At 55.2% G+C, this 14,211-nt stretch overlaps 1 protein-coding gene across 5 annotated transcripts; it reads right to left on the bottom strand.

The window, feature by feature from the left end:
* Positions 1-4,200: 4,200 nt before the first annotated feature.
* NRBP2 (nuclear receptor binding protein 2) lies at positions 4,201-11,550 on the bottom strand. Of its 5 annotated transcripts, none has more exons than XM_027560466.1 (18): positions 11,124-11,549; positions 10,530-10,652; positions 10,361-10,462; positions 10,172-10,261; positions 9,979-10,019; positions 9,782-9,876; positions 9,612-9,635; positions 9,458-9,541; positions 9,331-9,386; positions 9,141-9,236; positions 8,047-8,179; positions 7,829-7,931; positions 7,678-7,728; positions 7,460-7,616; positions 6,493-6,542; positions 6,315-6,378; positions 6,157-6,212; positions 4,201-6,065 (listed from the first exon to the last, which is right to left on the bottom strand). In XM_027560466.1, exons 1-18 carry the CDS (start codon positions 11,244-11,246, stop codon positions 5,825-5,827), a joined length of 1,689 nt encoding a protein of 562 aa, XP_027416267.1. In that variant the 5' UTR covers positions 11,247-11,549; the 3' UTR covers positions 4,201-5,824. The 5 variants fall into 5 exon arrangements, with proteins under 5 accessions (XP_027416267.1, XP_027416268.1, XP_027416269.1 ...); XM_027560467.1 differs by having other exon boundaries at positions 6,489-6,542; positions 11,124-11,548; XM_027560468.1 differs by having other exon boundaries at positions 6,489-6,542; positions 7,460-7,595; positions 11,124-11,547.
* Positions 11,551-14,211: the final 2,661 nt, after the last annotated feature.

Below are 14,211 nucleotides of genomic sequence, written 5' to 3'. Positions count from 1 at the left end.
ACAAAGAGGTGGAATGTTGTGGAGCTGGAGGAAGGTGGACAACAGGGGCTGCTTTAGCATCCTGGAGGTTGAGGTCCAAGAGATGGTTCATGTGAGTGCAGTCATGACAAGGAAGAGATAAGAGCTCCGGCCCTACTGGCAGCGACTGAGAGGTGAGCTCCAGCAGAGGCACACTTGGAGGGCCTGCCTGTTCTGAAAGTGGGGGAATACATGAGATTCCTGCCTTTCTGCCACCTCCAACCCTGGCTCCCCAATCATGTGTCACTCACAATCCTCAGAGAGAAGAGCCTGTCTGCAGGATCTCCCAACACACACATACACACACACACACACACACACACAATAGACTGGCCGTTGAGAGGTGGGCAGGAGAATGACCTGGCTCCATCCTTGACCTCAAAGCACCACAAGGCAATAAGCGCCAACCACTAAGATTCAATGTGACTGGGCAACCCAGGAACACCAGACACCTGAGGGAGAAGAAAACTGGAAAAGGAAAAGGGACTCAGAAGGAATAGAGCCAATAGAGCAGGCCAGAGAGGAAAGAAAAAGGAAAAGCTAAAACCATATCCTTAGAGATATAGGATGTTGCATCAAAGTACATGAACAGATGCTGTTAAAAAAAAAACAAACATTCAGCCAGTGAGAAAGCAGTTACAAATGAAAAATATGAGAGGAAAAGGAAGAGTTAAACAGAGAAGTTGCAAGATAAAGTTGAAATCTTCCAGAACGTATAACAATGAAACCATATAGCTAGAAAACAGACAATGGAGTACTGTCACACTCGTCAGCACTCTGCAGTACTAGAGCCAGCGGGTGCCTCAGAGGCCTCCACAATAGGGTGGGCTGGGGCTGGAAGAGGGGGCTAAAGCACCACTCCCTGGTGCAGCTCTGCCTGTGAAATCGGGCATCGCTGCATTCAGAGTGCTAGTGTGCTGGGCACTGTTCTCGTTCCTTTTCACAGTTAACTTGTGCAAGCTCATGACCACCCCCATGCAATCTGAACCACTGTCTCAGAAGCAGCTGAGTGGCTCCAGAGCCTCTGCCCCTAACCTCTCAGAAAATAAGTCCAACATCTAAGTAAGCATTCCAGAAAAGGAAAGGGGAGAAATCAAAACAGCAAAGAAAACTTCTTAGAACTGAAGGGTTGGGATCTCTGGACAACAGATGAAAGGGAAAGTCATATTGAGTTCTTACTGCAGAGCACAGAGAACTATCAACGTATTCAATATCAAGTGATAAACCATAGTGAAAGAGAATACAGAAGAAAAAAAAAAAACACTTTGCTGTAAAGGAGTAATTAACACAACATTATAAACTGCTATACTTCAATAAAAAATAATAATGGAAGAAAAGCGAGAGAAGGTCTACATCAGAACCTCAGATATGCAGATGACACCACCCTTATGGCAGAAAGTGAAGAGGAATTAAAGAGCCTCTCAATTGAAGGTGAAAGATGAGAGTGAAAAAGCTGGCTTAAAACTCAACGTTCAAAAAACTAAGATCGTGGCATCCGGTCCCATCACTTCATGGTAAATAGATGGGGAAACAATGGAAACAGTGACAGACTATTTTCTTGGGCTCCACAATCACTCTGGACTGGATGATGACTGCAGCCGTGAAATTAAAAGACGGTTGCTCCTTGGAAGGAAAGCAGTGACAAACCTAGACAGCGTATTAAAAAGCAGAGACATTACTTTGCCTGCAAAGGTCCATATAGTCAAAGCTATGGTTTTTCCAGTAGTCATGTACTGATCTGAGAGCTGGACAATGAAAAAGGCTGAGTGCCAAAGAACTGATGCCTTTGAACTGTGGTGCTGAAGAAGACTCTTGAGTCCCTTGGGCAGCAAGGAGATCAAATCAGTCAATCCTAAAGGAAATCAGTCCTGAATATTCATTGGAGGGACTGATGCTGAAGCCGAAGCTCCAATACTTTGGCCACCTGATCCAAAGAGCCGACTCATTTGAAAAGACCCTGATGGTGGGAAAGATTGAAGGCAGAAGGAGAAGGGGATGACAGAGGATGAGATGATTGGAGGGCATCAGTGACTCGATGGGCACGAGTCTGAGCAAACTGGGAGATGGTGATGGACAGGGAGGCCTGGCATGCTGCAGTCCATGGGGTCACAAAGAGTCGGACAAGACTGAGTGACTGAACAACAACATCAGGACACATCGTTGATCCTGCCGGGGACCAGCCCCGGCTGATCCAGGGTATTCGAAGGAGAGACGGCATAGGCGAGGATCAGGATACAATAGCTTCAATTAGATATTAATTAAAGATATAAAGAGTAGTAGAATAAGGATAGCTCAGTAGGAAAATTCAGTGGAGAAAAGAGGCTGAGTAGCTTGGTTTACGCGGGAGACCAATAAAACTTCAAGACAAGAAGTTTGCACCACTTACGTAGGCCGCAGGCGTCCTTCCGTTCTCCCGAAGGAGAGGAGACACTGAGGCCTCCCCGGTCGGACCTTAGAAGCCCAGGCATAATTAGTAAGCATGGTGGGTTCCGCGCTCCAGATGGAGACTCAGCCAGAGTGAGAGAGAGAGCGACATGGGGAGACCAGTATTTCGAGAAACTGATCCCAATTCTTTATTTTCCAGAGTCTGTTTTTATACACTAAGATGTTATACAAAAGTCACGTGGGGACAGCAGTCCTGACTTTTATTAAAGTCAGGTGCTTCACACAAATGTATACAGAGGTCTTAGGGGTGTTACATCATCTTCTGGCCAGGGGGGCCTGCTGACAATTTACGACCCTCTCCTTGTGACAGCGGTCAGTCAATCAGGACACTTATTTCTCCAGGGCTGATTATTCTCAAAACAGACGCCACCCAAGTAAAGTTACATTCCTACAGGGTGAGGGTGTAGTGGGTTTTAGTTAAGGAAAGAATTTACTTAGCCTAAGGTCTAACGTGATTAATATCAAAGGTTAATACTTATTTCTTCTATATATTCATTAATGTGTGTAAGGGCAGGGGATGTGGAGACTTAGCAACAAACATTGGCTCAACAAATGAAAAACCCTTCACCAATACAATTTCTAATCAGCCCATTATACTTATACTAATAGTTTTCTAACTTTTCTAAGGAACCTGTTTTTAGAAGGTTTAAAGCATCTCGTGCCTCTCACGGTTGGGAGGCTGTGAGCAATCACATGTGGCCGGACGAGCCTGTCAGGCAGGCTAGAGAACCTTCAGAGGAGTTTGTAGGTTAAAACACTCTTGTCACACCCAAGAGTTTTTATTGACTGGAGCTCTAGGTTAACTCCTTCTCCGAAAGAGGTGGTGGGGGACAGCCCCCCGTAAAGTCAGAGGTGTAGGTAAGAGCACAAAGTAGTAAAGTAGGCAGGCTCTGGTTATGGGGGTAGACGCTCGAGGATTTCCAGGGGGACTCCTGAGGCTCGATCCCGCCTTTGCGTATGTCGAGCCTCCTTCCTCATGACCTTTGCCATGGGCGGAGTACCTCACTCTGGCCCCCAACAGTTGATAATTTCCAAAGCATTCAGGTAAAGAAAAGATCCAGAGAGAAGACATCGCAAAGGTCAGAACTCAGAAAGGCATGGGAATTCTTGGGACTAGAAGCCCAACTTTGCACCTAGTTACACGAACAAGCAGATGTGAATGTAGTGACGGCAAGCTGCAGACTCCGTAAATGAATCAAGGAGGAGGAAATCATGGGCTCCAGCGGAGAGAAAGGAGGTGCTCCAGGACACTGCTGAAGTCGTAGCCCATGCTCACAGCCGGGGCAGGTGGCAGGGTGAGGGGTCCAGGAAAAGATGGAAATAGCACTTATGCAACAAATCCCAAGTTTGAGAGGAGGTTCACACTTCTGCAGGAGAATCTAGGGAGGAATTAATGACATGTATGGAAAACTAAGCCCCCCAAAAGGCAATGATTAACTGCAGGGAAAACAAAAAGTTGTGCAAGGAAGCAAATATTTTCCTAGGACACCTTGTTCTCTGCTGAGACCTGTGGGAGCGAAGCTGTAATAGTGCCCATCACATTGAGATGGCGCTGTGTCAAGGGATGAGGCCAGTGGCCTCCCTTCCCCCCAGAGGACACCCGCAGGTGACAGATAATGTAGAAAAACCGATGAAAAGCAGCGAACGCATGTGTGCGTGTCCTTGTGAAACATGCATTTTAAATGCCTGAAGAAACAGCTAAGAGAGTTGAATTTGCAAAGAATCAGAGTTAGACAGTGTATTTATCAGTTATTTATTATTGACCTAAAAAATTCCACTTTGAAAATAATAGGTATGTCACTTTGAAGAGATAAAAGTTAAAATGAAAACCTCAACAGACATGAAATGGAGCAGTGCTAGTACTGATCCTTTTGAGTTCAGTTTAATCTCTGACACAATCGGTTATGCACTGGATACTCCCAACTGTTTCAGACGATGCAGAATCAGACAGCTTGGCATCAGGATTTCCAAGTAGATGTGTAAGTTATTTTAAAGCGTAACTTTAAACTGAAAGGTGTTAGGACTTGAATAATTTTGTAGAGTACTGGAACATTTAAAATAACTTGAGATTCACCATATTTTTACATGGAATGTATCTGACATGTCTTGGTAAGGGGTGTTGGTTTGGGGTTTTGGTTGGGGTGATGTGGCAGGTGGGATGACAAAGATCTCCATGTCCTAACCCCCAGAACCTGGGAATATTATTTACTTGGTGAAAAGTATTTTGCACATATGGTTAAGATTAAGGACCATGAGATGGGAGATTATCCCGGATTATCCAGGTGGACCCAACCTAACCACACGAAGCTTTCCTGGCTGCAGAAAACCAGACACACAGTTCAGGAGAAAGACTCAATGCGATGTTTCTGGCTTTGAAGATGGAGGAAGGGGCCATTAGCCAAGGGATCTGGCAGCCTCCAGAAGCTGAGGATGGCCTTCAGTTTAAGCAAGCATGGGAATGGGAACCTTGGCCCCATCACTGCAAGGAACTGAATTCCTGCCCGGTGCCCTGCGTGCTCCTGACACCTGAAGGCTAACAACCTGAAGGAGTAGGAAACGGTTTCTCCCCAAGAACCTCCAGAAAGGAGTGACAAAACCTTGTTGTTAGTCTGATGAGATCTGCGCCAGATTTCTGACCTACAGAACTAATATATGTGTTGGTTTAAGCCACTGAGTTTGTGGTAAAAACCTACAGCAACAACAGAGAACTAATACAGTGGTAGGCTTTTCTTGTTTGACATTTCAAACACTTAGAAACCTGAATGTGCTAAATTTATACATGCGGTTTTAAATGTTCAAGAGTGATTAACTACATTTGCAAATGGAGGGGGCGCTGATATCCCCAGGACCCAGGGAGGTAGCATGAGTAGGGGGGAGCTGGGGAGGAGCAGGGAGGGCATCTGACATGGACCACTCCGGCCAGGGGACGTGGACAGAGAACAGCTCTTTGTGGGGGCTGCAGGAGCCAGAGAGGGGCCCGGAAGTGGGTCTGCCCTGGACGGGGGGCAGGGGGCAAGAGCCATACGAGCTTCCGGGTCATGGCCACGCCCCTCGCCCAGCACGGTGCCCGACACTTGCAGCTGCTTTACCATCAGTTTAAGGTGGTGGTTCCTCGTGTGAGTCAGTGGCACCAACTTGCAATGCAGCGTTTGCCTGGGTGCACAGCTGTCCAGGGTTGACCTCCACCCCTCAGCCCCCAGCACTATGCGTGGTTCCCCGTGCGGCAGCCCCTCCGTGACCACATGGCCAGGAAATTGTGGAAGCTGGCTGCACGGGACATCCTGCTCCTAAGGACACGCAGCAGCTAACCAGCCCCCCAGCACCGGCTCCCTTACCACTGGTGGGCCCGACCCCGCCACCCTCAGCCCCACCCCAGGGCTGTGGGAGCTATGCGAGGGGAGGTTCTCGCTAGCAGGCACACAGGCAGACAGGGACCCTGGTTCCCCACCCAACTGCAGGGGCCAATGCCAAGCTTCCCCAGGGAGCCAAGAGGTTGGCTTCCAGGGGGCTTGGGGCCCTGAGGTGAATCAAGGTCACGGCTGAGCTCCACGGTACTTGAGGAAGGTGCTGTCCAGGAAGGCGGCCAGCTTCGGCCGATCGTCCTGCAGGACGGGAGGGAGGCATGGGGGACGGAGGGGCGCGGCCCACCCTGCCGCCCTCCCAGGCTGGCCGCACCCAGCCCGCACACCTCACCTCGTGGACGAAGCCGTAGTGCACCAGCTCGGCGGCCAGGTCTTGGGCACTGTCGGCTGCGGCGGGGGAAGCCAGGGCATGAGACCTGCAGCGCTGCCTGCCCACCCCCGCCCCCGCCCGGGGTTCCCCCCCCACCTCCACCCCCACCCTCAGCCTACTTGGGAGCAGGTCATAGGTGAGCTGCCGATGAAGCCGGTCCTCCAGCACCAGGAGCAGAGTGAGCTGAGGAGGTGGAGGCAGGAGGGTGTGGTGGGCTCGGGTTGGCCCGGTCCCTCTCCTCCCGCATCGGCATCTCTGCCGGCAGCAGCCCCCGCCCCCCACCCCAAGCTCACGTGCCAGCGCGCCTGGTCCTCGCTCCTTTCCAGGTTACACTGCATCTGGATCACCTGCGGGGAAGACACAGGCCAAGGTCACTCAAAGGCCGGACCTCAACCTCTGGCAGCAAGCTCAAATGCTGCCTCAAAGGGCCAGGCACGGGTAGTAAAGACCAGAGATGGGAAAAATCTCTAAGGGCAAACTAGAAAGCACATCTCACTGCTAGGAGCCTGCCAAAACTTTCAGAGGGGTAGATACTGAAGCTGGAGGATGCTTTAGGATGGTTTCACAGGTGGAGAGAACACCTGGACAAGCTGTGGGAAGGGTAGAAAGAGCAAGATCCTCTGCGACAGGACAGCAGAAGCCCAGGATGCCAGTAAGACCAGGCCTCAGAGTGGGGGGCTGAGGACCTCCGACTGTGCCCCCTATCCAGAACAAGAATTCTGGCTGCATTGTGGAGGGAAGCCAGCAGCAGGCGACCAGGCAAGGGGCTGGTGCAGCATCTCGGTGGGGAACAAAGGAAGCCCAGATCAGGGCAGTAACCACAGAGACACACCCAAGGCCGAAGCCACGGCCTCTGGAAACCGGTGGGTGTGGACATGGAGAGGGAGAGGGGCTGAGGCTGCCCAGGAGTCCCCTGGCCAGGGGGGAGCCTTGCAGGAGGGGCCAGGGGAATCTCAGGGCCTAGGGGCCTTGGAGGAGACACGAGGGCACAGATGTCAGGGAATCCGCAGGCCAAGGAGGTGGGTCAGAGCCGTGTGTGGGGCAAGGGCCTGCAGGAGCCTTTCCTTGCAGAGCCTCTGGGAGAGGGGTCTCTCAGCTTGCACTACTGCCCCCCCCCCCACCCCCCGCCAGGTTCCACAGAGTGATCAGGCAGGACTTGGCCTCCAGCAGCCGGGAGGAGAGCTGGCCCGGCAGACTTGAAGCCCCTGGTAAGGGAGCCTGTCTGGACAGTGGTCAGGTCTGTGCAGCAGGGGTGGAAGCTTACCTTTCTGGTCTCTGAGTCAAAAGGCTCTGGTGTTGGGGTCTTGGCCTTCGGGGCTTCCTCGGTGGGTGGGGCCAGCACACGGGGCAGCCCCAGGGGCCGGGCAGCAGCAAAGTTCATCAGCGGGTAGATCCCATTCCTAGGGACACGGTGCAGGGTGCTGCCAGCTGGGGGTTCAGGCCCGACAGTTGCCCCCTCCCCAGGCTCACTCCAGCCCTCACCTGACGTCCTCCAGGAACTTGTCAAGCTCTAAGCAGGAGACTTCTGAGTACCTGGCGTGGGTGTAAGAAGAACGTGAGGATGGCTGGCCTGGCCAGTGGGGCTGGGCTGGCCAGGAGGAGCAGGGAGGCCTCTGGGCTGCAGGTCACTCACCGCCACTGCAGCGGGGGCCAGGGGGGCCGGGGGATCTCCGCCAGGACTGCGTGCGGGTCCATCGCCTTGGTCTTTTCCTCTACCACATTCTCAGGCATGAGGTCTATGGGCCGCGGGAGCACACAGGCGGCGGGCCCTGAAGCATGGGGTCCTGCCGGGCCTCCTTCTGCAGCCTGACCCCAGGCCCTGGCCCACCCCCAGGCCGACCTGCCCCTCACACTGGTGCTGGATGAAGCAGTGGGCAGCCAGGAGCTTCAGCGAGTGCACCTCGAACAGCACGCGGTGGAAGAGGAGGTTGTGGGCAGAGGGCCGGCGGGCAGGGTCCCGGGCTAGGCAGGAGAGGATGAACTCCTGCGGAGAGGGGGCAGAAGTGGGTGTAGCCTCTCTGCTCTGGCCCCAAGCCTCTGGGAGCCTTCATGCAGCTTCCGGCACAGGGAGAGGCATCCTGTTAGCCGCCAGGCCAGGACCTGGGTCTTCAAACAGGACAGTGGAGTCTTCCCGGGGCCCAGAGCTGCCTTTGTTTTCCTTCCAGTAGGCACCCCCGCCCCAGTTTCTGAGGGGGGCTGGCACTGTCATCCCCAAGTGACAGATGAAGACTGCACACTGAGGATAGACACCAGCCCCTGCCTTGGAGCCCAGGCCTGGGCAGAGTGCTGGCAGATCAGCCTGGGCCCCTGAACTCAGAGCAGCCCAGCCTGAGCCCACCTGCCTGCCCTACTTCTGGTGCTGCAAGTCAGGACTGGCTCTGCAGATGGCCTTGAGGGGTGCCTCCCTTGCCCCACATCCAGGCCCTCACTGCCTCTGGGTCCATCCTGGCTCCATGTCTGTCTCAGTCCCACCCAGGCCCCACCAGTCCCAGAGGCCATGGGTTAAGCCAGGTAGTCGCTGAAGTCTGGCCACAGAGGTTGTGGCTGCAGCTTCTGAGCATATGCCGTCTGCACCCACCCACCTTGCCCCCTGGGATCCTCTCAGCCAGTCTCCTGAAAGCTTACAGGCAGGGCCGTGGAGTTGGGCAGACCTAGACATACACTGGCTCCACCATTCACGCTAAAGGCTCTCTGAACCTGTTTCTTTATAAAACTGGCATAAACACTGCGCCCACACTTAAAGCATATCTCTGTGCTCAGAATGTTCCCTCATGCCATCAGGTCTGCCCCGCAACACACCTGCCTGGTAAGGCCCGCCTTGCAGGGGAAGGGCTGGTGCAGCAGCCTGGCTCTGACCTGCACCATCTGCAGGCCTGCCTGAGGCCCCTCACTGCCCAGCCTGGAACACTGACAGCCAACTCACAGGGGCAGGGCGAGCTGCTTACCCGCATGTTGGGGTCGCTCAGCGAGTGCCTGGCACGAGTGATGGCCTCCTCTGTGACCCGGGTGTCCCCATTGGCCTGGATCTCCAGCACAGCCATCTGGGGGGCAGGGCAAGGTCAGGCAGGGGGAAGGGACGGGTGGGGTTGGGGGAGCTAGCTGGGAGGAGGGCCCCAGGCTACACTGGGTTAGTACCTCTAGTGCGCACATCCCAAAGGAGAAGATGTCCACGGCAGTGCCATCAGCAACCTCTGAAAGGGGAGAGCGGGTCAGGACGGGTAAGGCGGATGCAGGGGGCAGGGTGGGGGCCTCCTGGATTCACCTCCATACTCTGGCGGGAAGAAGTGCAGGTTCCGAGGTTCCTCCCGCTCAACACGGATGGGACTTCGAAGATCGTCGGGGAGCGCTACGGGAAAGCAGGGGGTGAGCAGACCGGGCCTCTCCATGGCCCCCCATCCCCCAGAGTCCCCACGCACCGTTGGAGAAGATCCGGTGCCACACTGAGTCGGTCCCCACGGGGAGAAAGAGCAGGTGTCAACGTGACAGGGCGCGCAGCGTCATCAGCCCTGTGTTCCCAACAGGTCCCGCCCGGCCCAGCCTCCCCACCACCCTCTCCTCCTCGCCGCCCCCTCCTCCCCGCCAGCACCGGAGCCAATCTTGATGAGGCCGTTGTGCTGGATGAAGATGGTGTCGCTGGTCAGGTTCCCATGGATGATTGGGGGGCTGCAGGCGTGCAGAAAGCTGGGAGAAGGGGAGAGCCGGTGGAGCTGGGTCAGGGGTGCCAGGAGGCAGGGTGGATGGGGGAGATCGCAGGCAGGTGTTCAGGCAAGCCCAGGCCCTCACCTGAGTGCAGACAGGATCTGTGTGCACCAGCGCTTCCAGGCCTGGCGGTGGATGGACTCCATGAGGTGGGCTCCAAAAGGCAGCTGGGCCTGGGCCGCCTGGCCCAGCCCTGCCCCGTGCCCCTCACTGTCTCTGTCCCCAACAGCATCTGGACCCCAGCCTGGCCCTGACCCACACCAGCCCACTTGCATACCCTGGCATTCATGGCCTTGTGGTTCTTCTTGGTCTTTTTGAGGAATTGCTTGAGGCTGCCTGATGACACATACTCTGTGATGAAGATGACCTGCGAGGCGGCAAACTCACGGGCTCCACCAACAGTGGGTGCCCACAGCCACCCCACCCACTGGTGCCCCACCACCCCATGGCCTGCCCAGGGGCTTACCCGCGCTCGGGACTCTGAGGCGTCCAGCCAGTACTTATGCAGCTTGACAATATTGGGGTGGTCTACCAGGGCCAGCTGCTCAAACATGGTCTGGATCTTCTCCTGGGAAGGGGGGTGCAGTCACCAGGATGATGGGGGTGGGGTGGGGGGGTGGGGCAGCGGGCCTTACCTCGTGGACCAAGAAGGCCTTCCTGTCAGCAAAGTGCAGCTCGTTCCACACCACCTCCACCCCCTCCTCAGTGTCCATGGCCAGGAATGTGCTCTGGACCCCCGGCATGTTTCCCTGATTCACCTGGGGGTGGGGGTGGGGATGGAGGTGGGGGGGCATGAGTGAAGTGTCGGGGGAGGCTCAGTCCCCAGTCACATCCTATCCACCAGCGGGAGGGTGTGAGGCAGGCACTGGTGTTCCAGGGAGAAGCTGGGGACCCAGGAGCAGAGGTGTGGTATCCTGGGGCTGGGCTGTGGGGATTTGGGGCATGCTTCGGGTTTTTTTGAGGATGGTTCCCAGGAGGCTAACAGGTGATCTCAGAGGCATGGGGAGGTGGTCTCGAGAGACTGGCCCTTAAGAAAGAGGGGGTTTCTCACCAGGGCGTGGGGGCCAGGCTAAAGCAGTACGAGCGCGCATCGAGAAGGAGGCCGCCTGCGCGAGGGTTCGGGCAGGTTCCCGGCCTCCTGGCTCCCCCAGAGTGCGCACGGCCCCGCGTGGCCCCAGGGCCCCTCCACCCGAGGTGGGCGGCGCCCCGCTCCGCCCCGCTGTGCCCACCTGCTCCCGCCGCTTCTGCCAGCGGCCGCACGGGCTCTCTTCCAGAATGTCGCTCTCGTCCTCACTCTCGTCCTCCCGTTCCCGCTCCCGGCCCCGCCTCGGCACCAGCTCCGGGGCCGCCATGGCTCGGCCGGTTCAGGCCACCGCCCTGCGCGCGATCCGCCGCCCAGCGCCGCCGCCGCTCTCCGCCCGTCCTGGCCCCGCGCCCAGACGCCCAGCTGGAAGCGGAGCTGCCGCCACCACCCCCTCGAGCCCCCACTCTGGTTCTGGGAATTGGGAGGCGCGGGCACGCGGCCGGCCCGGGGGTGGAGCCCGCCTGCCCCGCCGGAGCCGCCTCCCCGGGCCGGAGCCGAAGCGGAGGCTCCACGCACAAGGCAGAGAGCCCTCGCGGCACCCCGCGGAAGCCCCACCTGTCCCAGCCCTGTGCCCCACCGCATGGAACCCCGCCCCGCCCGATGCCCCGCCCCACGCCCCGCCACACCCACGAAGGCCCCGCCCACTGCACCTAAGGCCTCCCCCGCCAGCCCACAGCCCCGCCCCTCCAGAGGCCCCGCCCGCCTGGGTCCCAGCCAGGCTTCTGCTGGGACGCGCAGCTCTCGGCTGTCCAGGGACCAGCCTTAGCCCGGCGACCCGGGCGCGGGGGTTTCCGTGGCGGCCTGAGGCCAGGTCCGTCGGAACCTCCCCGAACGCGCGCTGGCCTGCGCTCACTGGCCCTGCCCAGCTCTGGAAGCCGCTCGTACTTCCTGCACCGCTTCCGCGCCACACTCCGTCAAGCACATCGGGAAACCTGGCATGGTCCCCAGGCTCCCGCCTTGGAGTGAAGCCAGCGTGGAGCAGGTCGAGGGGCAGCCCGCGTAGCCCGGGGTTGCACCACGAGGGTCTGAGGTCAGGCCACAGAGAAGCGTCCGTCCCTCCTCCCTTAAGGAACACATCTCTCTTAAGGAGACAGAAGAATACCCAAGAGGTAGACTGTAATTGAGTTCAGTTCAGTTCAATTCAGTCAGTCGCTCAGTCATATCCGACTCTTTGCGACCCCATGATTTGCAGCAGACCAGGCCTCCCTGTCCATCACAAACTCCCGGAGTTTACTCAAACTCACGCCTGTAATTAGTGACCCCCAATACTTTCCTGGGCTTCCCTGGTGGCTCAGAGGGTAAAGCGTCTGCCTGCAATGCGGGAGACCCGGTTTGATCCCTGGGTTGGGAAGATCACCTGGAGAAGGAAATGGCAACCCACTCTGGTACTCTGGAAAATCCCATGGAGAAGCCTGGTAGGCTACAGTCCACAGGGTCACAAAAAATCAGACATGACCCAGCGAATTCACTTCACTTTCACTACTTTCCTACTATCTCCTTCCTCTCACCTGCTGGGTTCCCACTCACCCTTCACTTTCTCTTTCTGGGGAGAAAGGCTGTGGACACAGGTACCCACTATCTCTCAACCCTGAGCTCCAGCGTCTCCAGCTCGGTCCAAAGGCCTTCAGCCCTGCTGGTTTCGGAGTCGCCTACTACACCTCGCTCCCCCACCTTCTGCACAGACTTAACTCCACTGCTGTCATCCTGATGGGACAAGCAAAGCTCCCACGTTCCACACTCCACTCACCCAAGGTGATCCTGAGAAAATACCACTCACTGCTCAGAACTCTCTATGAAAATGGAGGAACCAGGAAGACTTGGCCCAATGCCACCTGTGCCAACCAGACACTCTGTGATCAATGTCTGAAGCTCCAGGATCATCCAAGACTTAGACCTAAATCCATGGGAAGCAGAGACCATGCTGGATACAGCTGTATGTCACCTTAGGTTATCAATGCTTATTGTCCTTGTTTAATATCTTATGTTTATAATAAGGAGAGAGAATTTTGTGGAGGAACTTTCAAAAAGTTGAAATCAAAGAAGAGAGCTTTGTTGACATACAAACAATTCCTTGTAAACTGTAAAAGCCATGGAGTGGAGTGGAGTACATGCATGTTCAGTCGTGTTCGACTCAGTGGCCCTAGAGACTGTTGCCTGTGAGGCTTCTCTGTCCATGGAATTCTCCAGGTAAGAATACTGCAGGGGGTTGCCAGTTGCTCCTACAGGGAATCTTCCAACCCCAGAGCCTGAACCTGCAGCTTCTGCATTGGCAGGCAGATTCTTTACCACTGAGCAACCTGGGAAGCTGTTGTAAAGGCCATCAGTTCAGTTCAGTTCAGTAGCTCAGTCGTGTCCAACTCTGTGGCCCCATGGACCACAGCATGCCAAGCCTCCCTATCCATCACCAACTACTGGAGTCTACTCAAACGCATGTCCATTGAGTCGGTAATGCCATCCAACCATCTCATCCTCTGTTGTCCCCTTCTCCTGCCTTCAATCTTTCCCAGGATCAGGGTCTTTTCAACTGAGTCAGCTCTTTGCATCAGGTGGCCAAAGTATTGGAGCCTCAGCTAGTTTGATCTCCTTGCAGTCCAAGGGACTCTCAAGAGTCTTCTCCAACATCACAGTTCAAAAGCATCAATTCTTTGGCACTCAGCTTTCTTTATATTCCAACTCTCACATCCATACATGACCACTGGAAAAAGCATAGTCTTGGCAAGACAGACCTATGATGACAAACTAATGTTTCTGCTTTTTAACATGCTGTATAGGTTGGTCATAACTTTTCTTCCAAGGAGTAAGCGTCTTTTAATTTCATGGCTGCAGTCATCATCGGCAGTGATTTTGGAGCCCTAAAAAATAAAGTCAGCCACCGTTTCCACATCTATTTGCCATGAAATGATGGGACGGGCTACCATGTTCTTAGTTTTTTGAATGTTGAGCTTTAAGCCAACTTTTTCACTCTCCTCTTTCACTTTCATCAAAAGGCTTTTTAGTTCTTCTTCACTTTCTGCCATAAGCGTGGTGTCACCTTCATATCTGAGGTTATTAATATTTCTCCCAGCAATCTTAATTCCAGCTTGTGCCTCATCCAGCCCAGCGTTTCACATGTTGTACTCTGCACATAAGTTAAATATGCATGGTGACAATATATACAGTCTTGACATACTCCTTTTCCTATTTGGAACCAGTCTGTTGTTCCATGTCCAGTTCTAACTGTTGCTTCCTGACCT

The sequence above is a fragment of the Bos indicus x Bos taurus genome, chromosome 14, assembly GCF_003369695.1.
Source record: "Bos indicus x Bos taurus breed Angus x Brahman F1 hybrid chromosome 14, Bos_hybrid_MaternalHap_v2.0, whole genome shotgun sequence".
NCBI lineage: Eukaryota > Metazoa > Chordata > Mammalia > Artiodactyla > Bovidae > Bos > Bos indicus x Bos taurus.
This window is presented reverse-complemented; position numbering and strand designations above follow the sequence as displayed.